At 44.0% G+C, this 27,082-nt stretch overlaps 1 protein-coding gene across 1 annotated transcript in view; it reads left to right on the top strand.

Annotated features, from left to right (window-relative positions):
- The window catches only part of LOC123749608 (uncharacterized), a 102,574-nt gene extending 79,520 nt beyond the window's left edge, over positions 1-23,054 (top strand). The window contains exons 3-4 of the mRNA XM_069337030.1: positions 559-659; positions 21,807-23,054. Of these exons, the coding sequence (XP_069193131.1) occupies positions 559-659; positions 21,807-22,203 (498 nt within the window). The 3' untranslated portion in view covers positions 22,204-23,054. The remainder of the gene's footprint in view (positions 1-558; positions 660-21,806) is intronic.
- The last annotated feature ends 4,028 nt before the right edge of the window (positions 23,055-27,082 follow it).

Genomic DNA, 27,082 nt, shown 5'->3' with positions numbered 1-27,082 from the left:
AACCCTGTTTCTGAACCGGTATTTACCCAGGTCTTTCCTAAATCGAAACTTACTCAATTTATACACATTTTCGTGTTCTACTTTGTGTTCATACTTTTAATACCCCTTTTCATATCCCCTTTGTTATGTCCATTCATTCACTTGTACACCTCTATCATGTCACCACTAATTCTTCGCCTTTCTAGATAATGTGATTTTGTGATTTACGGGATTAACTTTGTGATTTGTGGGATTAACTTTGTGATTTGTGTGAATTACTTTGTGATTTGTGGGATTAACTTTGTGATTTGTGGGATTAACTTTGTGATTTGTGGGATTAACTTTGTGATTTGTGGGATTAACTTTGTGATTTGTGGGATTAACTTTGTGATTTCTGTGATTAACTCTGTGTTTTCTGTGATTAACTTTGTGATTTGTGAGATTAACTTTGTGATTTGTGTGAATAACTTTGTGATTTGTGGGATTAACTTTGTGATTTGTGGGATTAACTTTGTGACTTGTGGGATTAACTTTGTGATTTGTGGGATTAACTCTGTGCACCCTATTTTCCTGGCACAGGTGGCGGTGATGGTGGGGGCGGAGAGCACCCTGAGCCAGTTGGGCAGTGTCTACCTCATCACTCCTCAGCGCTACCAGCTCAACCCTCGCGCCGTCTACAGGTACACACACGCGCCATTCCATGTAGATAATAAAAAGTTCCCCACTTATGACAGGACAGTTACAGCTGACAGAACTACACGGAGCCCGCACCAACACTTTGACCCTGCAAACACACAACGTAACTGTCCCTATTTTCAGCTTGTTACAACTTGTAATAAAGCTGTTACGTCTTGTTGTTGTTGTTGTTAAAGACTCGCTACCTGGAACAAAAAGTTCCAAGTAGCACGGGCTATGGTGAGCCCGTAGTTGTTACGTCTTGTTTTAACGTTTTAATGACGTATTAGAACGTTGTTACATCTTGCTATATTGGTTGTTACAACTTGTTAGGTGTTAAAACTGTTCAAACGTTGTAGCAACGTCGTAGTTTCGGCGTGTGCTTGGCGGGATATATCTTTTGGGGAACATACATAATTTAACCTCTTAAAATGTTCTTATATAGATAATTACAAGTTATATTAATGAACGGGAAATTCATCGTACACCTTAAAATAAGCTATTACTAATTTCAAAGCAAATAATCTGAATAAAGTGGGATAAATCACTGAACTTTTGGATAATTGAGCGTGATCCCAACTAAAGCCTTTATCATAAGGTTTTCCAGCATATTATTGCACATATCTTACATATGTCAGCGAGTTCTGTTTAGTCTCCGCTTCGAAATTTCCGATATGCTTCGTACAGTTCGTTTTAGTGGGATTAAATAAAAAGTGGTAGTGTATTAATTAATTACAACATACAATATTGTAATTATTGATAATAGATAGTACATGATGTATGCTATTTTTTCTGTTTCCTAGCCCCCCTCTGGTTATGAAGTTATGGTGAGTTCAAGAATAGTCAACAACTAATTGTATGACTAGTGGCAGGTATATTTTCTATGGCAGTGTGACATATGACGGGTTTTGTCAGAGTGCATTCTTTGTCAAACTGTATTGCATGTTGAAGGAGCTGAAATTTTTTTATAACTCTTCATTGTTTCATATGGATATCGACAATACTTTCCTTAATTTTGCCCGTTTTTAATAAAATTTCACTTTACCCGTCAGATGGCTCCAAACAGGGAAAGACAATACCGGGCAGAGCTCCTCAATTATGGGTTCAAAGAAACATAAAGACAAAAGCTCATATGAGGCCACAATATGTCGTCTCTTTAAAAGCGCTGACTGCAGAGATCAGGCTTCAGGCTGAGAGCACAAGGTACATAGGGAGCCAGCAACCCGTTGAGTCGCTTAGCCAGTCTGTATGTGGGTGTGGGTATCTGGCTGATGATTGACCGAAGTGGGTTTCCAGGCTTGTGGGTCTTGACATTTCCATAGGCATACCCAGGTTTGTATTTCCCAACAACTTTTGGCAGGTGGAGTCCGATAAATATTATATATATATATATATATATATATATATATATATATATATATATATATATATATATATATATATATATATATATTATTAAATATGACCGAAAAAGTAAGATTAATAATTCTAACACGAATTTTCTCAATATTTCTTATTTTTCTTTGCACTGTTGATGGTAACTGAAAACTCAATTCCACAAAGTTCATTTTTATTTCTAGTCTGACGCGACACTTGAACGCGTTTCGTGATAACTTATTACATTTTCAAAGACTTTAGTTTACACACACACAACTATAACTAAACAGAGTTTAAACAGCTTCGATTTTATACCTGCATTTGGGTGAGGTGATATGCTACAACAGTTTTTGGATGAGGTGAAAACAAACTTTCAACACAAGACAGAACACGAAACAATGGGTATAATATTTTGTAAGTTAAAGGGAAGAATGGAAGTAACTGCAAAGGGCCTATTGGCCCATATTTCTTGATGCTTCTATATTGGTGCGGAGTCTTGAAGTGGGTAGAATATAGTTGTGCATTAATTGGCTGTTGATTGCTGGTGTCGACTTCTTAATGTGTAGTGCCTAACAGATATCAAGCCGCCTGCTATCGTTCTATCTATCGATGGTTTCCGTGTTTTTTGTTAAGACTTCTCTGGTGATGGTCTGGTTGTGGGAAGAGATTATATGTTCCTTAATGGAGCCCTGTTGCTTATGCATCGTTAATCGCCTGGAAAGAGATGTTGTTGTCTTGCCTATATACTGAATTGTTTGAGGCTTACAGTCCCCAAGAGGGCATTTGAAGGCATAGACGACATTGGTCTCTTTTAAAGCGTTCTGCTTTGTGTCTGGTGAGTTTCTCATGAGTAGGTTGGCCGTTTTATTGGTTTTATAGTAAATCGTCAGTTGTATCTTCTGATTTTTGTCTGTAGGGATAACGTTTCTATTAACAATATCTTTTAGGACCCTTTCCTCCGTTTTATGAGCTGTGGAAAAGAAGTTCCTGCAAAATAGTCTAATAGGGGGTACAGGTGTTGTGTTAGTTGTCTCTTCAGAGGTTGCATGGCGTTTCACCTTTCTTTTTATGATGTCTTCAACGAAACCGTTAGAGAAGCAGTTGTTGGCTAGGACTTGCCTTACCCTACAGAGTTCTTCATCGACTTGCTTCCATCCTGAGCTGTGGCTGAGAGCACGGTCGACATAAGCGTTAACGACACTCCTCTTGTACCTGTCTGGGCAGTCACTATTGGCCTTTAAGCACATTCCTATGTTTGTTTCCTTGGTTTAGATGGCAGTGTGGAAGCCTCCGCTCCTTTTAGTGACTGTTACATCCAGAAACGGCAGCTTCCCATTGGTCTCTATTTCGTACGTGAGACTCAACACAGAATTTCGCTCAAATGCCTCCTTCAGCTCCTGCAGACATCTGACATCAGGTACCTGTATAAAAATATCGTCAACTTACCTGCAGTATATGGCGGATCTCAAGTCCATGTCAACTAAGACTCTCTGCTCCATGGTACCCATGTAGAAGTTCGCAAACAGGACACCTAGGGGAGAACCCATGGCTACCCCATCTACTTATACATGTGCCCATCCGGGCTCAAGAAGGGTGCCTCTTTAGTACAAGCTTGGAGTAGTTTCCTTAGAATGTTTTCTGGTATGTCAAGAGGAGTACAGGCCGGATCACAGTACACTCTGTCTGCTATCATCCCGATTGTTTCATCCACAGGTACGTTGGTAAACAGTGATTCTATGTCCAACGAGGCTCTTATCTCTGTGGCCCGTGTTCCGCAGTAAGTCAACAAATTCCTTTGGAGACTTCAGGCTGAAGGTGCAAGGGACATAAGGAGTCAGCAAGCCGTTGAGTCGCTTCGCCAGTCTGTACGTGGATGTGGGTATCTGGCTCATGATTGGCCGAAGTGGGTTTCCAGGCTAATGTGTCTTGACATTTCCATACGTGTATCCAGGCTTATATTCCCCAATAATCTTTGGCAGGTGGAGTCCGGATTTCTTGGCGTTCACAGTTTCAATCAATTTCTTGACCTTTGCTTTCAATTCAGCTGTAGTGTCCTTCGTTACCCTTTGGAATTTAGTTTGGTCAGAGAGAATGAGGTTCATTTTCGCCAGATATTCGTCTTTTTTAAGAATGACGTATATTGGCGACTTGTCACCTCTCCTGACGACTATCTCCTTGTTCTCACGAAGGCTCTTAGCTGCCGCTTTGAGCTTGGGGGACAGTATGGTGCTTCTGTAATTGCCTCGATTCTTTCCTCCTTCCGCAATAAGTTCTGCTTGTAAGGTGTCTTTGGTGGTGACCTTCTTTTGTGTTTCGAGGTCGAATACGTCGTCTCGTCTGCCTCGTCGCAAAGGCAGCTGCAAGAACAGTTAGTGATGCAGCGGCCAACATGCTGAAGCCAAAACAACTCGGGTTTGGCATTCCACAAGGGTGTGAGGCGGCAGCCCATGCAGCTCGAGCCTTCATCGCCAACATCACAGACGAAAAGGCCCTTATCAAGCTAGATTTAAAAAATGCCTTCAATTTGGTGCGGAGGGATGCTGTACTCCGTGCGGTTCATAGTCATTTCCCTTCCCTCCTTCCGCAATATTGTACATTCCACCTTCCACCTTTTGTACATTCATGCTACAGTATGGATCTTAAGCTACTTTTTGGCGAACATGAAATTGACTCGCGAGAAGGCGTCCAACAGGGTGACCCCCTTGCTCCTCTCCTTTTCTGCTTAGTCATCAAAGAAGTCACAGAGGTCCTGTCCAGCGAGCTTAACATCTGGTTCTTGGATGATGGTACCCTAGCTGGTTCCCAAGACTCAATCCTAGAGGACATCAGAAAAATCCAGGAGCAAGGTGCAGTTTTAGGCCTCACCCTGAACCCTTCTAAATGTGAAATAATATGTTCCAACCAGGGCATCGTAGAGAGAATAGAGGGTCTTCTGCCAAATATCCATAAAACTAAACCTGAAGACAGCACACTCCTAGGAGCTCCCCTGGGGTTGAAAGCCATCGATGAGGTCCTTGATAAGAAAATCGCCGACCTTAAGAGGATGGATGGGAGGATTGAGGATATTGATGCTCATGATGCACTCTACCTCATCACCAGATGTCTGTCCCTCCCCAGGTTAACCTACTTTCTGAGGTGTTCACCATCTTACAGTAGCCAAAAACTAAGTGAGTATGACCGGTTACTGAAATCAATGCTAGAAAAAGCCCTTAACCTCTCTCTCGATGACCTACAGTGGAAACAAGCCTCTCTTCCCGTAAGACTTGGGGGCCTCGGAGTTCGAACAGCAACGCAAATCGCTGTTCCAGCCTTCCTGTCCTCCTTATCAGCATCCGACGACCTTGTGAAGGAAATTTTACCAGCCCACTTACATCAGCTGGCAGGTGTACATGATCCCAATTTTACACGCTGTGCCACAGAGTGGGCCTCTCGTGCAGGCCAATCACCTCAACCACCATCCCCAAAAGCCCACAAGCAATCCAGCTGGGATGGCCCCATTGTAGACCAAGTTGCTGCAGAGTGCCTGGGTGCTGCAACAACACAACACGACATTGCTCGCCTCACAGCAGTAGCAGCACCACATGCAGGGGATTTCCTGTTAGCAGCCCCAATGTCGGCAACTGGCACGCGTCTAACACCACACGCCCTCCGAATTGCTGTGGCCCTCCGCCTTGCTGCCCCAATCCACACCAGATATAGGTGTATTTGCGGCGAGGTGGTGGCTGACAGGTACGGCCACCATGGCCTACTCTGCCAAAGCACAGGGGGATGGCACTCGAGGCACAGTGAAGTTAACGACATCATCAAGAGGAGCCTCACCACAGCTGGATGCCCAGCTGAAAGAGAGCCCCGTTACCTAACGCCTCGTAACTCTGATGCTCTTATTGGTCGCCCGGATGGTATCACAGTGAACCCCTGGAAGAATGGCAAGCAGTTGGTATGGGACTACACGTGCGTATCAACCCTGGCTAACACCTACATTAACCTCAGTGTTGCACAACCAGGTGGCGCTGCCACCCACAGGGAAGCAGCCAAATCCCGTAAGTATAGAGAACTGGATCACCACTACAATTTTGTCCCCATTGCTTCTGAGACACTCGGCGCCTGGGGTAAAAGTGCTACTAGTTTTTTGAAGGAACTGGGTTCTAGGCTCATTGAAACAACAAGGGACCCAAGAGCTGCAAGCTTTCTTTTCTAGCGCCTCAGTGTGGCGATACAGAGGGGAAATGCGCACTGCATCCAGGGTTCCTGCCCGCCATCTGAGGAGCTGGAGTAACTCGACAACCTATGATAACCATCTTTGTAACCCATATGTAACTCCTTTTTTGTAACAAAGTTCAAATAAAGTAAATATATATGTGTACATACAAAAGAATGGGGGTGGTAGGAGAAGATAATATTAGTGTTCAGTGAGAAACCACAAGGTCTCCTCTGAATACTTTTTATTTTCTTCTCCGAGGCTATGGGTCCCCACATTGGCACCAGAGGTGGTACCCTCACAAACTTTTATATATATATATATATATATATATATATATATATATATATATATATATATATATATATATATATATATATATATATATATATATATATATATATATGCGAACAAGCCTGAATGGTCCCCAGGACTATATGCGAATGAAAACTCACACCCCAGAAGTGACTCGAACCCATACTCCCAGAAGCAACGCAACTGGTAACTACAGGGCGCCTTAATCCGCTTGACCATCACGGCCGTCAAAAGGAAGTGATAGCCGAGGCTATTTGAGCCACTTCCCCGACGGCAACTCGGATGGTAATCTTGGGCATAGCATTTCACCAAATCACCTCATTCTTTGGGGCACACGTGAGGAACACAAATGCGAACAAGCCTGAATGGTCCCCAGGACTATATGCGAATGAAAACTCACACCCCAGAAGTGACTCGAACCCATACTCCCAGAAGCAACGCAACTGGTAACTACAGGGCGCCTTAATCCGCTTGACCATCACGGCCGTCAAAAGGAAGTGATAGCCGAGGCTATTTGAGCCACTTCCCCGACGGCAACTCGGATGGTAATCTTGGGCATAGCATTTCACCAAATCACCTCATTCTTTGGGGCACACGTGAGGAACACAAATGCGAACAAGCCTGAATGGTCCCCAGGACTATATGCGAATGAAAACTCACACCCCAGAAGTGACTCGAACCCATACTCCCAGAAGCAACGCAACTGGTAACTACAGGGCGCCTTAATCCGCTTGACCATCATTTGACCAGGCTTGTTCGCATTTGTGTTCCTCACGTGTGCCCCAAAGAATGAGGTGATTTGGTGAAATGCTATGCCCAAGATTACCATCCGAGTTGCCGTCGGGGAAGTGGCTCAAATAGCCTCGGCTATCACTTCCTTTTGACGGCCGTGATGGTCAAGCGGATTAAGGCGCCCTGTAGTTACCAGTTGCGTTGCTTCTGGGAGTATGGGTTCGAGTCACTTCTGGGGTGTGAGTTTTCATTTTCATATATATATATATATATATATATATGTCGTACCTAGTAGCCAGAACTCACTTCTGAGCCTACTATGCAAGGCCCGATTTGCCTAATAAGCCAAGTTTTCATGAATTAATTGCTTTTCGACTACCTAACCTACCTAACCTAACCTAACCTAACTTTTTCGGCTACCTAACCGAACCTAACCTATAAAGATAGGTTAGGTTAGGTTAGGTAGGGTTGGTTAGGTTCGGTCATATATCTACGTTAATTTTAACTCCAATAAAAAAAAATTGACCTCTTACATAATGAAATGGGTTGCTTTATCATTTCATAAGAAAAAAATTAGAGAAAATATATTAATTCATGAAAACTTGGCTTATTAGGCAAATCGGGCCTTGCATTGTAGGCTGAAAAGTGAGTTCTGGCTACTAGGTACGACATATATATATATATATATATATATATATATATATATATATATATATATATATATATATATATATATATATATATATATGTCGTACCTAGTAGCCAGAACTCACTTCTCAGCCTACTATTCAAGGCCCGATTTGCCTAATAAGCCAAGTTTTTCTGAATTAATATATTTACAATAATTTTTTTCTTATGAAATGATAAAGCAACCCTTTTCACTATGTATGAGGTCATTTTTTTTTTATTGGAGTTAAAATTAACGTAGATATATGACCGAACCTAACCAACCCTACCTAACCTAACCTAACCTATATTTATAGGTAAGGTTAGGTTAGGTAGCCAAAAAAAGCTAGGTTAGGTTAGGTTAGGTAGGTTAGGTAGGCGAAAAAACATTAATTCATGAAAACTTGGCTTATTAGGCAAATCGGGCCTTGAATAGTAGGCTGAGAAGTGCGTTCTGGCTGTTAGGTACGACATATATATATATATATATATATATATATATATATATATATATATATATATATATATATATATATATATATATATATATATATATATATATATATATATATTTTATTAGAAGGGGATCTTCGACAAGTCGCCGGCCTCTTGGCCCCGTCGTGCCCACTAGTGTTAGTGGCCCTCAGGTAAAATTAATAATAATAAAACGGCAAACAACGGATTTCAAAAATAAAAGTTATCCCCTTCGACGCAGCAGAGCACACTGTAATACAGAAAACGTGCCAGTATTTGGGCTATGTGTCAGTAACTTTAACAAAAACCTGTTTAGGTTTAACTAACAATTTCTTGAATGGCCGTTATGCAGAAATTTGTGGAAATGTGTGGCGGTTCTGTGGTATAAATTTGAAACCTAACGCTTCTGGAAATTTTGGTATCTTATTTTTTTTGTAAATATACGAAAGTTCTTACAATAATGTTCTTAAAGCTACTAGCACGCATAGCGTTTCGGGCAGGTCCTTAATCTTAATTTTCTTTGGAATACAACCTGCCAATTCGTTGAACAAGCAGGTACTCATTTACTTCTAGGGTAATACATGCTATATTTAAGAATTGACGCCTAGTCAATCTTCCCCGCCAGGATGCGAGCCCTGACCAAAGCGCTTGCGAAGCTCGGGGCAAGTGAGATACCGCTGTGCCACGAGGATTGCGGCGCAGTGGTAATTCTTCCTCATAGATTTATGGGTCTGTTAGTTCAGCTGGTTTCGTTTTCGTCTATCAATCGTGGATTCTGGGTTCGATTCCCGAGAGGGACAGGCAATGGGTGGCCACGTTTCCTTTCGCCTAATGCCGATGTTCACCTAACGAGAGCTAGGTAACTGTTGTGGGCATGCATCGGGGGAGGATCAGTAGCTTTACCTTATACATTCATAAGAATTAAAATTTTCAACCTGTATTTTGCAGTGAAGAAATATCAAGACCAAGTTAGTCTTGGAAAGCTTGAAAGTGTTGCCCGGCCAGCAGGCGTGAGTCACGTTGGAGCTTCTGAAAAACGTCGTCTGGATTACCTGGTTGATGGGGTTCTGGGAGTTCTTCTACTCCCTCAAGCCCGGCCCGAGGCCAAGCTTGTCTTGTGAGAGCTTGGTCCAAAAGGCTGTTGCTTGGAGCGGCCCGCAGGCCCACATATCCACCACAGTCCGGTACTCCTTGAAGAAAACTAAGTTTTGTTCATTTATTATGCAACCCATATCCATCTTGTGGGCGGTAGTAGAAAGGATTACAGAGGCACATAATGGGCTCAGGGACTGAACCCCTATAATTCATTTAGTTAAGCAAGTTACAATCTTGATGATCCAATTACAAAATTCAATACACATCGTCACATCTATCTAGTTTTCTCTTGAAGATGTCCACGGTTGTTCCGGCAGTATTGCTTGTGCTCGCTGGGAGGATGTTGAACAACCGTGGACCTCTGATGTTTATACAGTGTTCTCTGATTGTGCCTATTGCACCCCTGCTCTTCAATGGTTCTATTGTGGATTAGCATCTTCCAACTGATGGAGGCAATATGATGGTCTTGTGACGAGAAGATGGACAAGCAGAGGAGATGATGAAGACATCCACAAGGGCCGTGACGAGGATTCGAACCTACGTCCATGATCATCTCAGACGCTGCTTTAATCGACTGACCTACGACATGGTAAAAGAGCTGAAACCAGAAGTTGTACCTAACTTACTTGGATCCTGCAGCCTCTCCGAGACACAAACCAGGGTTTTACACAACTCCCCCATGCACTCGACCTATGTCACTAGGCCGTTCGCCCTTACTTCGTTACACATAGAAATCACAATAGCGTGATGCATCAAATGAATGAGTATGAACAAATCAAATGAACAAATCCACAAGGGTTGTGGATTTGTTCATTTGATGCATCACGCTCTTGTGATTTCTGTGTGTAATGTGTATAGGAGATGATGCTATAAAGTGCTCCAACACCTCACCCAAGACCACCTTCTTGTAGCCTTGACAGGAACGGGAAGCCAGAAGCCAAGCTCCATGACCACTACAAGCGTTGGAAGAAGACAGGTGGTAAGCCAATAAGGAAGTGAGGAAGGGACTGGAGAGTAGGAAGCAAGGACTCTGGCCGCCATGAGGGGGCCTGACGGTTGAGTGGACAGCGCTCGGTATTCGTAGTCGTATGGTTCCGGGTTCATTCCCTGGTGGAGGCGGAAACAAATGGGCAGAGTTTCTTTCATCCTGATGCCCTTGTTCACCTAGCAGAAAATATGTACCTGGGAGTTACACAGCTACGGGCTGCTTCCTGGGAATGTGTAACAAAAAAAAAAAAAGAGACCTGGTCGAGGACCGGGCTGCGAGGACGCTAAACCCCGAAATCATCTCAAGATAACCTCAAGATCTCAAGATAAGCCGCAATGGCTCTGATGACGCCAGAGGCACCAGGGGTCATCTGCAATATACTGGCAGATGAAACCCTCATCTGCCGCCATTCCTTCTGAGACACTCGGCGCCTGGGGTGAGAGTGCCACCAGTTTCCTTAAGGAACTGGGTTCTAGGCTAATTGAAACAACAAGAGACCCTAGAGCTTCCTGCTTCCTTTTCCAGCGCCTCAGCGTGGCGATAGAGGGAAAATGCACACTGCATTCAGGGTGTTCGCTGGCTTGTGCTCCAATGTAGTTCCTAAACACATATATTCATCTGTATTAAATACAGGTAACGAGTATGAAATGCCGTGTTGTTACTTATTGATGCAAATTTGCAGATCTAATATATGGAAATATAACATTTCTAGGAATCCGATAATAACCTTTTGTGCCCTTTGTAGTCCTCTTTGCGCCGCTAACAGGATGAGTATGGGGTGCACAAAAAACAACCGTTCACGGAATGAGTATGGGGTGCACAATAAACTACTACTCACAGAATGAGTATGGGGTGTACAATAAACTACCACTCACAGGATGAGTATATGGTGCACAATTTTCTACCATTCACAGGATGAGTATGGGGTGCACAATAAACTACCACTTACAGGATGAGTATGGGGTGCGCAATAAACTACCACTCACAGGATGAGTATGGGGTGCACAATAAACTACCACTTACAGGATGAGTATGGGGTGCACAATAAACTACCACTCACAGGATGAGTATGGGGTGCACAATAAACTACCACTCACAGGATGAGTATGGGGTGCACAATAAACTACCACTCACAGGATGAGTATGGGGTGCACAATAAACTACCACTCACAGGATGAGTATGGGGTGCACAATAAACTACCACTCATATGTATGACTGTATGTGTATACAGGATATGTGTAAGCCGGTCAGAATTACATTTCACCTTCGTAAACGCACATTAATGACATTATGCACAAAATATCTCGAACACTGTTTATGAAGGACAGAAGCAAATTTGTGTACTCACCTCGCTGTGGCTTGAGGGGGTTCAGCTTCGGCTCTTTGGTCCCGGCTCTCAACTGGTGTACAGAGTCCTGAGCCTAATGGGCTCTGTCATATCAATATTTGAAACTTTGTATGCAGTCTCCCTCCACCACATCACTGCCTAATGCATTCCATTTATTAACTACCCTGACACTGAACAAATGATTTATAATGTCTCTGTGACCCATTTGCGTACTAAGTTTCCACCTGTGTCCTCGTTTCCACCCGTGCTAAATAGTTTGTCTTTGTCCACCCTTTCAATTCCTCTGAGAATTTTGTAGGTGGTGATTATGTCGCCCCTTACTCTTCTGTCTTCCAGGGATGTGAGGTTTAGTTCCCGTTACCTTTCCTCGTAACTCATATCTCTCAGTTTTGGAACTAGTTTGGTGACGTGTGTGTATTTATGTATGTAGGTTAGAGTGGCATTTTAAAGACACTACAATCACCATCTTTGGTTGATTGTTCAATAAATCACTGAATTATATGTTTAACATATCTCTGACCCTGTCCATGGAGGACAGAAGAAAATGTATTATATGCTGGTTAGCATTGTAAATGTGTGGCCACGTCTGTGGTAGACAAAAACAAAAATGCCGCGTTTCATCACTGTCTGCTCTGACCAGCCGAGTCTCCTCGGTGGCAGGACAGCAGTTTATATCTTGAGTGCTCACCTTTTCTCCTTGCTCCCTCGCGGTGACCTGGACTACGCCACTATATCGTGCAGTCACCAGGAGGATCACGAGGCTGCAAGGTGACCGTCCCTTGGTGCCTCAACCCATCCCTTTAAGTTGACAGGAGAATTCCCAGATTCACTAACGGTCCTCGAGTTGCACTTCTTGCAACTTACAGCATACGTTGTCTACATGTTCCCCAGGGCGTGTCAGCTGGCCAGTTGTATGGTACAATGTCGTCTTCTCGCTCCCAGACAACTTGTAGCCACAAAATGATCAATTTTTCAGAGATGATCGTGTTGCGCCCTCCCCGTCTGAAGGTTCAAGGTGTAGTGGCGCTCAGGGCACCTGCCCCTCACCACTCAGGCGCCGCCAGCGTTTCACGGCCACCTCATTAGTCAGTCTTGCTCGCATGTTGCCAATCATCTTGCTTTCCTTCATCTCGAGAACACAGCGTCATCGCTCTTACCAAGAAATCTTGGCACAAATTGTATGAAGAAGCTACTGGCGGCCGCCATTTTGGCCGAACGGCTAGGTTTGCTTTTTTCACTGCAGGAAATGAAAAATTTAATATATTCATAATACTGGCTTCCTGCGTCCGAATAATATTGTTAAAGTGAACCTGGGGGCCGTCATACATATTTACAGGTAAAAGCATGACTCACTAGGTGGGCGAGGCCGGGAAATGGACGTCTCACGTAACATCTGTTCTTAATATGGGTATTGTTAATTATTCGTTTAATTTGATTGGTGAACTTATTTCCAAAACAATGTGTAATACGTTTTTCAATATTAAGGTTGAGTGTGTTGGTAGTTGTTACGGCCACTATGGGCCAGTAACCGGGTTCTTGATGTTATAACCTCTTTTATAGTATCCGACCCCAAGTCGGTAGTATGCTTTCAAGAACTGGCGGTATATTGCAATACAGAATTAAAGGGGAATAAATAATACACGGTTCCCTTCACCAATATATTCACCGTCACCAATATATATATATATATATATATATATATATATATATATATATATATATATATATATATATATATATATATATATAAACTGAAAACTCACACCCCAGAAGTGACTCGAACCCATACTCCCAGAAGCAACGCAACTGGTATGTTGCTTCTGGGAGTATGGGTTCGAGTCACTTCTGGGGTGTGAGTTTTCAGTTGCATATTGTCCTGGGGACCATTCAGGCTTGTTCGCATATATATATATATATATATATATATATATATATATATATATATATATATATATATATTGTGACGATAATCTCCTTCAAGAGATTGAGCCTGCTCTTCCCTCCAAAATTACGTCTTCACAATTATATAAAAAGACTATGGAAGAAATGTCCAACAACGACAACAACACCAGCAAGGCTTGCAAGGGTGAGCAGAAACGTATGCAGCCCGCCACCTGTTCGGACCCAAATCACCAAACTACCCGTTGATCGCTACGGCTCCGCTGATTGGTCGCCGGTCTGGCTGCACCTGCACTCGCCCCCCAATACTACCCGATGTCTGGGGTCGCCCCAACATCAGTCTTCAGAATGTTCCGTGCTTTCGTAGCCAGCACACCTCCCAGCTAGACTCTAGAGTGTACTGAGAGAGGTGGTGGCTTTAAGCCAATATTCCAGCACCTCCCACTTACTGTTGTATTGCACTTCTTGTTATTTTGCCTTAACGTAACTTTTCATTTTGTCATTTAAGAATTCTTATTATTTTGATTCATTGATTTTATTATAAGAATTTGTTTGTGCATTATTTTCATGTTTTGATTTATTTAACGTCATTAAAATTTCATTGTTAAAGTTTTACTTGTGTTTTGTGTGTCTTCTCCTTACCTTACCACAGACGAAGTTCCAGTTTTTCTATTTTTTTTTATAACTATGTGACGAGGCCATACCCCTAGCCTTAAACAGCCGAACACCAACGCGTTACCGTCACAAGTTTTATGGGGGCCTGTCCTAGGAGCCTCACTCAGGTACTGGTGCCAAGTGGTAATTTATGGTAAGCGTATTTAACTCTGTTAACGTAGCTTTACTATTTTTCATTCAATTTCATTTTTTATAAGGTGCGGTGTATTGTGCATTACGAGAGTAACATATAGTGAAGGTGAGACAACTTTGGATTACGTGGTGACTGTAGGCCTCAGTCATACTCTTAATTGGTCATCTCTCCCTCCATGTTATTACTCGTATTTACCATCTATGTCCCTTGAATATTTCTCATTCTGACAGATCATCATATTGGTACCCTGGTACTGTGGTCTGCCCCGGGTCAAGAGTACCCAATCTTCTGCAATCTGACTGTAGGAGGACAAAGAGGGCCATAGTTCCTCTAGCTCGAACTTTAGTTGCTGAATTGGGACCTCAGCAGCGGTTCTCGTCACCAGTTGACACCTCGCACCCCTACACGTCAGTCAGAGATGATGATACATACAACGGTAGGGAATTAGCTTATTTTTTCAGAGCACAAAAGTTCGCTAATTCTGTAAGTATCATATTAAATTCAGTGGGAAAAACTTGCTTTATGTCCTATAGAGACTTGGCAAGGTATGCCTACATCCTTGGACTACCAATTTTACTTTTGAAGCATTTAACTGTTTCATTTGTTTTCGAAACTTTGTTTCATTTGTTAGTAGGATTTTCTTGCCCTTATTCTCTTACATGAGTACCGGGTACAAGATTTCCTGCGCCCTTGATTTAATTTAATCATTTAATATCTTTCACTTAACGTTAATTGTTAAAGATCACACAGGATAGGTGCCAGTTGCCACGTTGTCCTGTTTCTGACATTTCATTATTGAACATTCGTGTACCTTTATTTGCTAATTTCACCATGTTTCGTCTCCAAACTTTCCGTGCAAATCCAGCAGGTGAAATAGGGACTTTAAGTCGTGCCAAGAGGACTGAACTACAAACTCTTGCACATGAGTATCAACTAGAAGTTCCCTACCAAGCCAACAAAAATGACCTACACAACCTGTTGCTGGATTACTATTTAGAGCAAGGTAAGATAGACTCTGAAACTCATGAAACTTACTATATTGCAGATAAAACTGACTTGGCAACGATGAAACTTAAACTAGAGCTGGCCAAGATTGAACGTGAGCAGCAAAGGGAAGCCCTCGAACAACAAGAACGAGCTGCTGCCATACGAAGAGAAGAACAAGAACGAGAAATCACCCTCAGAGAACGTGAAGCTGCTTTGAGAAGAGAAGAACACGAACGTGGACTCGCCCTCCAGGAACGTGAGGTTGCACTACTCCAGGAGCGGGAACGAGTACAGCTTGAAACACTCCAGGAGCGGGAACGAGTACAGCTTGAAACCAAACGACGCGAGTTGGAGATGCAACGCGAACATGACAAGCAACAAGCAACTCTGGCTCTAGAGTGTCGTCAACGTGAAATCGCCCTGGAAACTTCACACTTCACTCAACGCCAGCAAGCTACTGCAAATCTTCCCGTCAGTTTTAATATATCACATGCAAGTAAGTTAATGCCATCCTTTGTAGAAGCAGAAGTTGATGTGTTCTTTACCACCTTTGAAACCCTTGCTAATCAACTCAGTTGGCCTGTCGACCAATGGGCAACACTTCTCAGAGTCCATCTTACAGGTAGAGCTGCAGTCACACTCAGTACTTTGGCGTCTGAGAATGACTACTACACTCTGAAACAAGCAGTGTTAGACGCCTACCTACTTTCCACCGAAAGTTATAGAAGGAAATTCCGTGACCACCTGAAGGCAAGTACCACTACCTTCCTCGAGTTTGCTAACACGAAACGGAGGTATTTCATGAAATGGCTGGAAGCAGCACATGTCTCTACTTTTACAGAACTCGTGAACCTGATGCTTGTTGAAGAATTCTTGAGACGTGTGCCGCCTCCTGTCCGCCTCTACTTAGCAGATAAAGAAGAAACCGACTACCTGAAGTGTGCTAAGTCGGCTGACACTTACAGCCTCATCCACCGGCTGACACCTGAACCATCCTCCAGTAAGAAGTCGTGGTACAGTTACGAGAAGGTGAGCCCCGATCAAGCTGGTTCACAACTGTACTGCAAGTATTGTAGACTCTATGGACATACCATAGACAAGTGTGGTAAGTCTCAATACAAGGGAACCACTGACCAACAACGACCCAAACCAACTCCTCCTAAGTCCGGTAAGCCTGTGATGAATGTTGGTGTTGATGTTAATGATCTTTCTCTTTTCAGTAACCACCTGTATACTGGAACTGTCTCTGCCAACGGTTCAAATCCGGAGGGACGTTTCAAATTGAAGATCTTGAGGGACACAGCGGCTCTACAATCGATCATCTTGAAGTCGGCTGTGCCCAACATAGTCTACACCGGGGAAACGGTCTTCATCACTGACCTCACTGCTACTACTCCATACCCTCTCGCCAGAGTCCACCTGGATTGTCCCTACGTGAACGGGGAAGTCCAAGTCGCCGTCAGGGAAAAGCCTTTTCCCATGCCTGGAGTGCAACTTCTCCTAGGCAACGACTTGGCAGAAGACCTGCAACCAACCAACCTGATCGTCATGGACAAACCCCAGGTGTGTAACTCTGTGCCAAGTAACCCTATTCTTGAGTATGTTCCAGCAGAGGTTCAAGAGAGTGAAGTTTCTCCTCCGGTTCTCGTGACCACCCGTGCACAAGCCGCACGTCCACAGCCAGCTGACTCTACTGCTACCGCTGTCCCTCAAGACCCTCAGAAACTACCCCCGCATCTGACCAAGTTGGAGTTCCGTAAGTTGCAGAGGGAAGATCTTACTTTAACACCATTGTTTTTCCAGGCTGAGACTCAACCCGACAGTATTCCTGGGTTCTTCCTAGAGAACGACTTGCTCTACCGCCGATATAGACCCAGTAAACTGAAGGAGGAGGACGATTGGGCCAACACCGAACAACTTGTGATTCCCACCAGCCTGCGGCCCACTATTCTACACCTGGCCCACGGATCATTCTCCTACTACGGCTTCAACAAGACTTACCATGGGATTCGTCAAGACTACTACTGGCCAGGTATGGTAAATAACGTCAAACAGTACGTAAAACAGTGTCATACATGTCAGATGGCAGGCAAACCGAACGTCTCCATTCCCAGAGCACCACTGATTCCCATACAGGTGCCTGCGGAACCTTTCCACAGACTCATAATAGACTGTGTTGGTCCTTTACCTCGGACCAGTTCAGGTAACGCCTACATCCTAACCATCCTGTGTCCTACCACCAGATTTCCCATAGCAGTTCCAGTGAAGAACATCACGGCTGCTACGGTTATCAAACATCTACTGAAGATCTTCACTCAATACGGATTTCCCAGGGAGATTCAAAGTGACTGTGGCACCAACTTCACCAGTGATCTCTTCAAAAGAACACTGGAGGAGTTCAACATCAAACAGGTATTGTCCAGCCCCTATCATCCTGCTTCACAGGGTTCTCTTGAACGTAGTCATCAGACCATCAAAGCACTCTTGAAAAAGTTTTGTAGTGAAACCTCAAAGGATTGGGATAAGCAGATTGACCTAATAATGTGTATTTTCAGAAGTCTCCCCAATGAGTCCCTAGGAGTATCTCCTTATGAGATGCTCTACGGCCGTAAGTGCCGTACTCCCCTTAAGGCTTTCAAAGACTCTCTCAGAGATGCCACCTTCAGTGAGCATCAGAATGTGCCCCAATTTCTTCAAAACCTTCAGCACATTCTAGAGAGAGAGTCCACCGCTTTGCCCATGATAATCTATTGAAAGCCCAGGTGAGAATGAAGACTCATTACGACCAGACCAGCAAAGTAAGAAAATTCAAGCCGGGAGACTTCGTCCTTGCTTATTTCCCTATCCCAGGTTCACCTTTACAGAACAGATTTTCAGGACCCTACTGCGTCAAAGAGTGCAGGAATAATAATAATTATGTGATAGAGACTCCAGATAGGCGGCGGAAGACCCAGCTGTGCCACGTCAACCTCCTGAAGCAATATAATGGTACTCCTCCCACTGTCTTGATTAATTGTTCTACCTTCACAGAACCCTACATCCACAGTGAGACCATCCCGGCTTCTTCTCCCGAAAGCACTGACAAGGAGTCGGCGCTTTCTAATTCCAAAATCCTTAATGATCTTCCCAAATGCTTTCAGGATAATACTCGTGCTCCTATGCCCTCTTCTAATTCCACTCTCACCTCGTCAGATAAGCCCTACATCCTCCATGTCGACGCCAATGGTACCGACGATGGTGGTGTCGTGATGCAGCAACGAGGCGAGAAGAATACACCTGTCAGCGACTACTGCTACAAGGAACGACGGAACAATTGGCAAGGAGCTACTCTTCCTCATCCTGAAGCTTCAGCACTTCACTCCACACCTGAAAAGTGCTCGGTCCACCATCAATACGGACCACACCACCCTACACCTCCTGCAGCACGCCCACTTCTCATCTCAACGTCTTCTACTATGGGCTTGCTAACTGCAGAAATTCAACCTGGAGACACGCTATACCAAGAGTCTGACAACATCTTAGCCCATGATCTCTCCAGAGTTTATGAAGTAGAAGCAACTCCATCTAATACTCCACCACATAACGACGTACTTCTTCCAGAACCGCAGGCTTCGGGGGAGAGTTGTGACGATAATCTCCTTCAAGAGATTGAGCCTGCTCTTCCCTCCAAAATTACGTCTTCACAATTATATAAAAAGACTATGGAAGAAATGTCCAACAACGACAACAACACCAGCAAGGCTTGCAAGGGTGAGCAGAAACGTATGCAGCCCGCCACCTGTTCGGACCCAAATCACCAAACTACCCGTTGATCGCTACGGCTCCGCTGATTGGTCGCCGGTCTGGCTGCACCTGCACTCGCCCCCCAATACTACCCGATGTCTGGGGTCGCCCCAACATCAGTCTTCAGAATGTTCCGTGCTTTCGTAGCCAGCACACCTCCCAGCTAGACTCTAGAGTGTACTGAGAGAGGTGGTGGCTTTAAGCCAATATTCCAGCACCTCCCACTTACTGTTGTATTGCACTTCTTGTTATTTTGCCTTAACGTAACTTTTCATTTTGTCATTTAAGAATTCTTATTATTTTGATTCATTGATTTTATTATAAGAATTTGTTTGTGCATTATTTTCATGTTTTGATTTATTTAACGTCATTAAAATTTCATTGTTAAAGTTTTACTTGTGTTTTGTGTGTCTTCTCCTTACCTTACCACAGACGAAGTTCCAGTTTTTCTATTTTTTTTTATAACTATGTGACGAGGCCATACCCCTAGCCTTAAACAGCCGAACACCAACGCGTTACCGTCACAATATATATATATATATATATATATACACACACACACACACACAATTGTGTCTCTTTCACGCAGGACACAAATACTTCAGCAGTGTCCATCAACAAACATTGTTACAACATTGTACATTGTTTGTAACAATACATTGTAACATTGTATTGTTACAAACACAGCACCCTATCTACTTGTACTGGACAACACTGGCGAGTTCACCTTCTACATGGGCCAGTCCACCTACACAGTATCACGATGTGCCTACACCCCACCTTCGCTCTCCAGCTACTCACTGGCAGAGGGCTTCAACAACACACTGGCAGGGGTCTCAAACAAACTCATACAGAGGTAGCTAACCCCTGGCAGAAGCCTCTAGCAGCTTGCTAGCAGCACTTCATGCTAGGAACATCACTGTAACCCTTAATAGCCAATCCCGGGTACGCCGATCGTCACCAACACTGCATATACCAACAGCTAACACACTGCTTAGATCGACGGCGACTACTTAGTCTTCTTGCAGGACCAAGCTAAGGGTTCATGGACTGCCCAAGGTTAACTACTTTCCTCAGTACAACCGCCCCCGCATGTCACTTTTGTGGACATAAAACGTCATTAATTAGATGGACAGGAGACTGGGGAAACCATGAGGTAACACTTGTTCACCGTGGAGTTGACATTATGCTCGTAGCACAACCTAGATGGCGCAGATCGTAACACGCCACCCACCAGAGGTCATCCACATCGACCTCTCTTTCTGACTACGACAGGAAACCAGAGCCATACATTGCTGCCACGCCACCACCAACAGATGGTGTTGTTCATATAGCGTCCAATACCAGGGGAGTTGGAGTGCAGACCCATAGATGGCGCTGAATTTGTCACTCTACACTCCGACGATGGTGACGATACCGTAACAGTAGTCACCCAGAAATTTACTGCCATTCATTGTTTAAATAAATCAGAGTAAATGGGTATCATAAAGAAATGAAAGTTGTGTCATCAGCAAATAGAATTGGTTTAAGTTGTTGAGCAGCATTTGGTCGATCATTGATAAAAATGTGAAAGAAGAGTGGAACAATATACTACGTAAGGCACACTTATTTTACTTGGCATTATGGGAGGAGTAGCATCGTTCACAGAAACACACTGCTGCCTGTCACTGAGGTAAGACTGTTAGTTTTGTAGGTAGTGACCCCGGACTCCATAGTGGTACAGTTTGAGAAGGTTTTGTCCTTCTAGTCAGGCACGTATCGTATCTACAAGTTGTCCCTCCCCTGGGATATAGACCTTTACAATACGTCATACAAAACTTGACAGTTTGCGACCAGTCGAATCCTCTCTTCTTCGCCAGCTTGTAGTAGCAAACTGGGCAATTAGAGAGAAGGTTGATCAACTTCGCACACCATTACAGTCTGTGTCAATGAGCATAAACAATCAGCTGCAGGCCTCCAAACTATCGTTTCGTGAAAGGTTTGTAGGCTGGGTAGTGCGATCAGAGCCCATGGCCGCACTCAGTGACTGCCAGAGTGCAAGTGTGCTCCTTGACCATGAATATTACCAAACGTCACCGAATAGTCTAGAGCCGATAAACATTCCAGTGCCAGAAAATAGAAAAGACCTTCCAAAAACATATCACACCTTCTCATAATGCAACTCGCTCTCGCACAAGACAGCACATATATGACTTATTGCTTATAGTCACTATTTTGCTTATCAATAAGTACATACGTGACATATTCCAAGCCATATTTTTTTTCAAGGCACTAACTGTTCCTCTCAGTTTTATTAAACAATATAAATTTTATACAAAATTTGACAATATCCTGAGTTATTTTACAATTTATTTAAATATTTTAGTTTTGCTTTATTGTTTTTATCATTATACTCAACATATATCTTGTGCTCACCAAATAAACTAGGTTTTCATTTATACTCTAATATTTATTCGTTAATTAATTGTTGTATATCCACAGGAATCAGCGAGAATTTGCGAACAAGTTTGGAACACGAGGCGTCCATCTCATCGAGGCGTTGGGCACTGGTTACAACCCCAACCTGCACAGTAACCTCACTCCAGCACCCGACAAGCAGGTGGCCAGGGACCTCCACCAGAGCAGTAACCCCGTTCCTGCACCCGACAAGCAGGTGGCCAGGGACCTCCACCAGCGCAGTAACCCCGTTCCTGCACCCGACAAGCAGCTGGCCAGGGACCTCCACCAGCGCAGTAACCCCGTTCCTGCACCCGACAAGCAGCTGGCCAGGGACCTCCACCAGCGCAGTAACCCCGTTCCTGCACCCGACAAGCAGCTGGCCAGGGACCTCCACCAGCGCAGTAACCCCGCGCCAGCCAACTACAACTCCGTCAGATAGGACAAGCAGCAATCCAATTATAACTGGAAAGTTAGGAATAAATATTACAGAACAAGTCCACAGGAGCCTTGATGAGGGTTTGAACCTATGCGCTGATGAAGCCTAACCGGGATTTCACACAATTCCCCCAATGCAATTGGGCTCTGTCAACCAGAAGTACTACTACCTCTGACGCTCCCACTTCAATACACAGTGAATTGTGTATCGAAGTAGGAGCGTCAGAGGTAGTTCTACTGGCTGACAGAGTGCAATTGCATGGGGGAATCATGTGAAACTCCGGTTAGACTTCAGTGGAAGCCTCGGTACCCTCGTGGGTGCAGCAACAGTTCAGGTTGCAATTCTCTTTCCATGTGGTGGTACAGTTGACTAGCAACCTGTCCTCTTAAAAATAACGTCGCTTTTGGCCGTTTGCCCGTATTGCCGAAAGTGGACGTAATTTGAAAATGAAAAAAAATGAAAATAAATTTGGGATTTTTCGTTCAACAACTGTAAGTTAAGGGTCCTCTGGTAGGTTAAGTGGACAGGAAATTCTCATAAAGTTTTAAAACGCCATGAAAAATGTTAATTGAAAGTTTCCTCTCCTAACCTTTCTGAGTATGCCGGACGACTCAAACAGAAAACGGGACAGTACGTCACTTTTGTGGGTCGATTTAATTTCAAATTACGTCCACTTTTGGCCATAGCGCGCATACCAGCGAAAAGTGACGATATTTTTAAAAAGACGGGTTGTGACTAGAGCGCATCTGGGAACACTCAGCGCATAGGTTCGAACCATTATCAAGGCTCCTGTGGCTTTGTTCTTTGATATATCCGTTAATGTGATTTCTCTATGTAATAAATATTATATTATATGCAGTTTGTCTACCTTATGTTAGAATTAAAGGTACGTATTTAAGTCAACATAAGTTACATACATAAGTACTTACTTTGAATGTACTTACATATATTGAAAGTATTACACATACACACACATGTGTGTATATATATGTGTGTGTATATCACGAAAATAAACACGTGTATATCAGGAAAATAAACACGTGCTGTTCTAAGCAGCAGCCTTAGCTGCGGCTTAGAACAGCACCACTACACTTAACCCACCACCACTTAACCCACTACACCATCAGACTGATGGTGTAGTGGGTTAAGGCGTACTAGTTATGGCAGCTACTGGAAGGTAGTTGTGCTTTCTGGGTTCGAGGCCCACTGGTGGGTGTTGTCCAAACTATATATATATATATATATATATATATATATATATATATATATATATATATATATATATATATATATATATATATATATATTTCGGCAGGTAGCCGAAAACGTTAGGTTAGGTAGTCGGAAAATAATTAATTCATGAAAACTTGGCTTATTAGGCAAATCGGGCCTTGCATGGTAGGCAGAGAAGTGCGTTCTGGCTACTAGGTACGACAGATATATATATATATATATATATATTTTTTAAACCTAGAAGGGGTACCACCTCTGGTGCAAGTGTAGGGACCCAAAGCCTCGGAGAAGAAAATAAAGAGTACTCAGAGAAGACCTTGTGGATCCTCACTGAACACTTTGATATTTTCTTCTCCTACCACCCCTATTCTTTTGGTATGTGTGTATATTTATCTAACTTTATTTGAAAAAGTCATTACACAAAAAAAGTTACAATATTGATTACATGCAGGGTACAAGGCTGCTTGTCACAAGTTGAACAGCTCCTCCAACTCCTCAGATGGCGGGCAGGAACCATGGATGCAGTGAGCATTTCCTCTCTGGATTGCCACACTAAGGCGCTGAAAAAGAAAACTGGCAGCTCTAGGGTCTCTAGTTGTTTCGATTAGCTTAGACCCCAACTCCTTCAAAAAGCTAGCAGCACTTTTACCCCAGGCACCAAGTGTCTCTGAGGCAATGGGGACAAAACTGTAGTGGTGCTCAAGGTCTCTGTATTTACGTGACTTGGCCGCTTCCCGGTGATTGGCAGCTCCTCCTGCTTGTGTAGCACTGAAGTCAACATGGGTATTGGCTAAAGTTGAAACACAAGTGTAGTCCCACACCAACTGTCTACCATTCTTCCAGGGGTTCACCGTGATTCCGTCTGAGCGACCGACAGGCTCATCAGAGTTGCGGGACATTAGGTAACGGGGCTCTCTCTCTGCTGGACAACCGGCTGTGGTAAGGCTTCTCTTAATAATGTCGTTAACCTCGCAGTGTCTTGCATGCCATCCTCCTGTCCTTGGGCAGAGAAGGCCATGCCGTCCATATCTGTCGGCCTCTGCCTCGCCGCAAATACATATTTGGTGTGGATTGGGGCAGCTAGGCGGAGAGCCACGGCAATTCGGAGGGCCTGCGGTGTGAGACGGGTGCCGGTTGCTGACATTGAGGTTGCTAATAGGAAATCACCTGCATGGGGAGCTGCTACAGCTCTAAGTCGGGCAGTGTCATGTGGTGTTGTTGCAGCTTCTAGCAAAGTCGCAGCTTCTTGGTCGGCAATAGGGCGATCCCAGCTGGATTGCTTATGGGTTTCAGAAGGCGGTGGTTGGGGTGCTGGTCCTGCGAGAGAGACCCATTTGGTTGTGCAGTCTGTGAAGCTGGGATCATGTACCCCTGCCTGTTGAACTAGGTGCTCAGGTAGGATTTCCTTCACCAAGTTGTCAGACCCCACTGAAGAGGACAGGAACACTGGTACAGCAATTTGTGTTGCTGTGCGCACGCCAAGGCCCCCGAGTCTGACAGGAAGGGAGGCCTGTTTCCACTGTGAGTCGCTGAGGGGAAAGATTGAGGGCTTTTTCTAGTGTTGATTTCAGCAAGCTGTCGTACTCTTCTAATTTAATATTGTTGAAAGATGGCGAACATCTTAGAAAGTAGGTCAGCCTGGGGAGGGACAAGCATCTGGTGATGAGGTAAAGTGCATCATGAGCATCGATGTCTTCAATCCTCTCGTTCATCCTCTTCAGGTCAGTGGTCTTCTTACCAAGGACCCCGTCGATGGCATTCCTTCCAAGAGGAGCACCTAGGAGTGTGCTGTCCTCAGGGTTGGTTGTATGAATGTCAGGCAAAACAACCTTTATTTGCTCTATTATGCGCTGGTTAGTGGAGGTTATTTCGCACTTGGAAGGGTTCAGGTAAGGCCTAGGCTTGCTCCTTGCTCCTGAATTATTCTTATGTCGTCCAAGAGTGAGGCTGGGGAGCCGGCTAGAGTACCATCGTCCAAAAACCAAATGTTGAGCTCACTGGACAGGTTATCGGTGACTTCCTTGATAACTAGACAGAAAAGAAAAGGAGCAAGGGGGTCACCCTGTTGGACACCTTCTTGTGATTCAATTTCGTGTTCCCCAAAAAGCAGAGTTAGATTCTTGCTGTAGCATGAGTTTACAAACGGGTAGAGGGAAGGAAAAAGGCGATGAACTGCACTGAGTACTGCATCCCTTGTAACCAGATTGAAAGTATTTTTGAAGTCCAGCTTTATCAGGGCTTTTTCATCCGTAATGTTGGCAATGTAGGCTCTAGCTGCATGTGCCACTGCCTCACACCCTTGGGGAATGCCAAACCCAAGCTGTTTTGGCTTCAGCATGTCGGCTGCTGCCTGACTAACTGCTCTAGCAGCAGCCTTAGCGACGAGAGGCCGGAGTGAATTGCCCACAGCTATCGGTCTGATTCCTCCATCTTTTTTCCTCGGGGCACAGAGGGTAGCGCCAAAAAAGAGAGGCCGTATGATCTCTGGTATGTTGCCAGCTAGACATGTGTTGGCGAATCTAGTTAGTTCCACCAGGAGGCCCTGTGCAATGTCTCCCAGTGCAGGGTTGAGCATTTGTTTGATGTGGTTGGGTCTTAGTCCTGTGAACCCACCTGCTGATCCTGGTGGGAAGGATAAAGCTGCTTTATGCACCATGGATTCGAGCACACACAGGGGTTCTGCTCTGCTGACACCGACTAGGGGAACACTGTCGTCACGAGAAGCTCTGGGTGGGTGTTTTTCCCTCAGGGCTTGTGCTGTATGGGCATCCCTGGTGGCAACTGTGTCTTCACTGGTGATGACTCTGATCGCCCCTATTGTGTTGCCTTCTTCTATTTTCTTGCTGACTGTTGCTCTGATTTTGGATGCCTCGGGTCTGCTGTTGATACCTTTCCTGCCCTGGGTGTTTTTGGCACCCACGGTTTTTGGTTATATATATATTGTTTTTTAATCACATAACAGTGTTCTAATTACGTGTTTATTTTCGTGATATATATATTGTGACGGTAACGCGTTGGTGTTCGGCTGTTTAAGGCTAGGGGTATGGCCTCGTCACATAGTTATAAAAAAAAATAGAAAAAACTGGAACTTCGTCTGTGGTAAGGTAAGGAGAAGACACACAAAACACAAGTAAAACTTTAACAATGAAATTTTAATTACGTTAAATAAATCAAAACATGAAAATAATGCACAAACAAATACTTATAATAAAATCAATGAATCAAAATAATAAGAATTCTTAAATGACAAAATGAAAAGTTACGTTAAGGCAAAATAACAAGAAGTGCAATACAACAGTAAGTGGGAGGTGCTGGAATATTGGCTTAAAGCCACCACCTCTCTCAGTACACTCTAGAGTCTAGCTGGGAGGTGTGCTGGCTACGAAAGCACGGAACATTCTGAAGACTGATGTTGGGGCGACCCCAGACATCGGGTAGTATTGGGGGGCGAGTGCAGGTGCAGCCAGACCGGCGACCAATCAGCGGAGCCGTAGCGATCAACGGGTAGTTTGGTGGTTGGAGTTCGAACAGGTGGCTGGTTGCATACGTTTCTGCTCACCCTGCAAGCCTTGATGGTGTTGTTGTCGTTGTTGGACATTTCTTCCATAGTCTTTTTATATAATTGTGAAGACGTAATTTTGGAGGGAAG

This window comes from Procambarus clarkii, chromosome 4 (assembly GCF_040958095.1).
Source record: "Procambarus clarkii isolate CNS0578487 chromosome 4, FALCON_Pclarkii_2.0, whole genome shotgun sequence".
In the NCBI taxonomy this organism is placed as follows: domain Eukaryota; kingdom Metazoa; phylum Arthropoda; class Malacostraca; order Decapoda; family Cambaridae; genus Procambarus; species Procambarus clarkii.
Note: the sequence above shows the minus strand (reverse complement) of the source record. Positions and strands in the feature narration are given on the sequence as shown.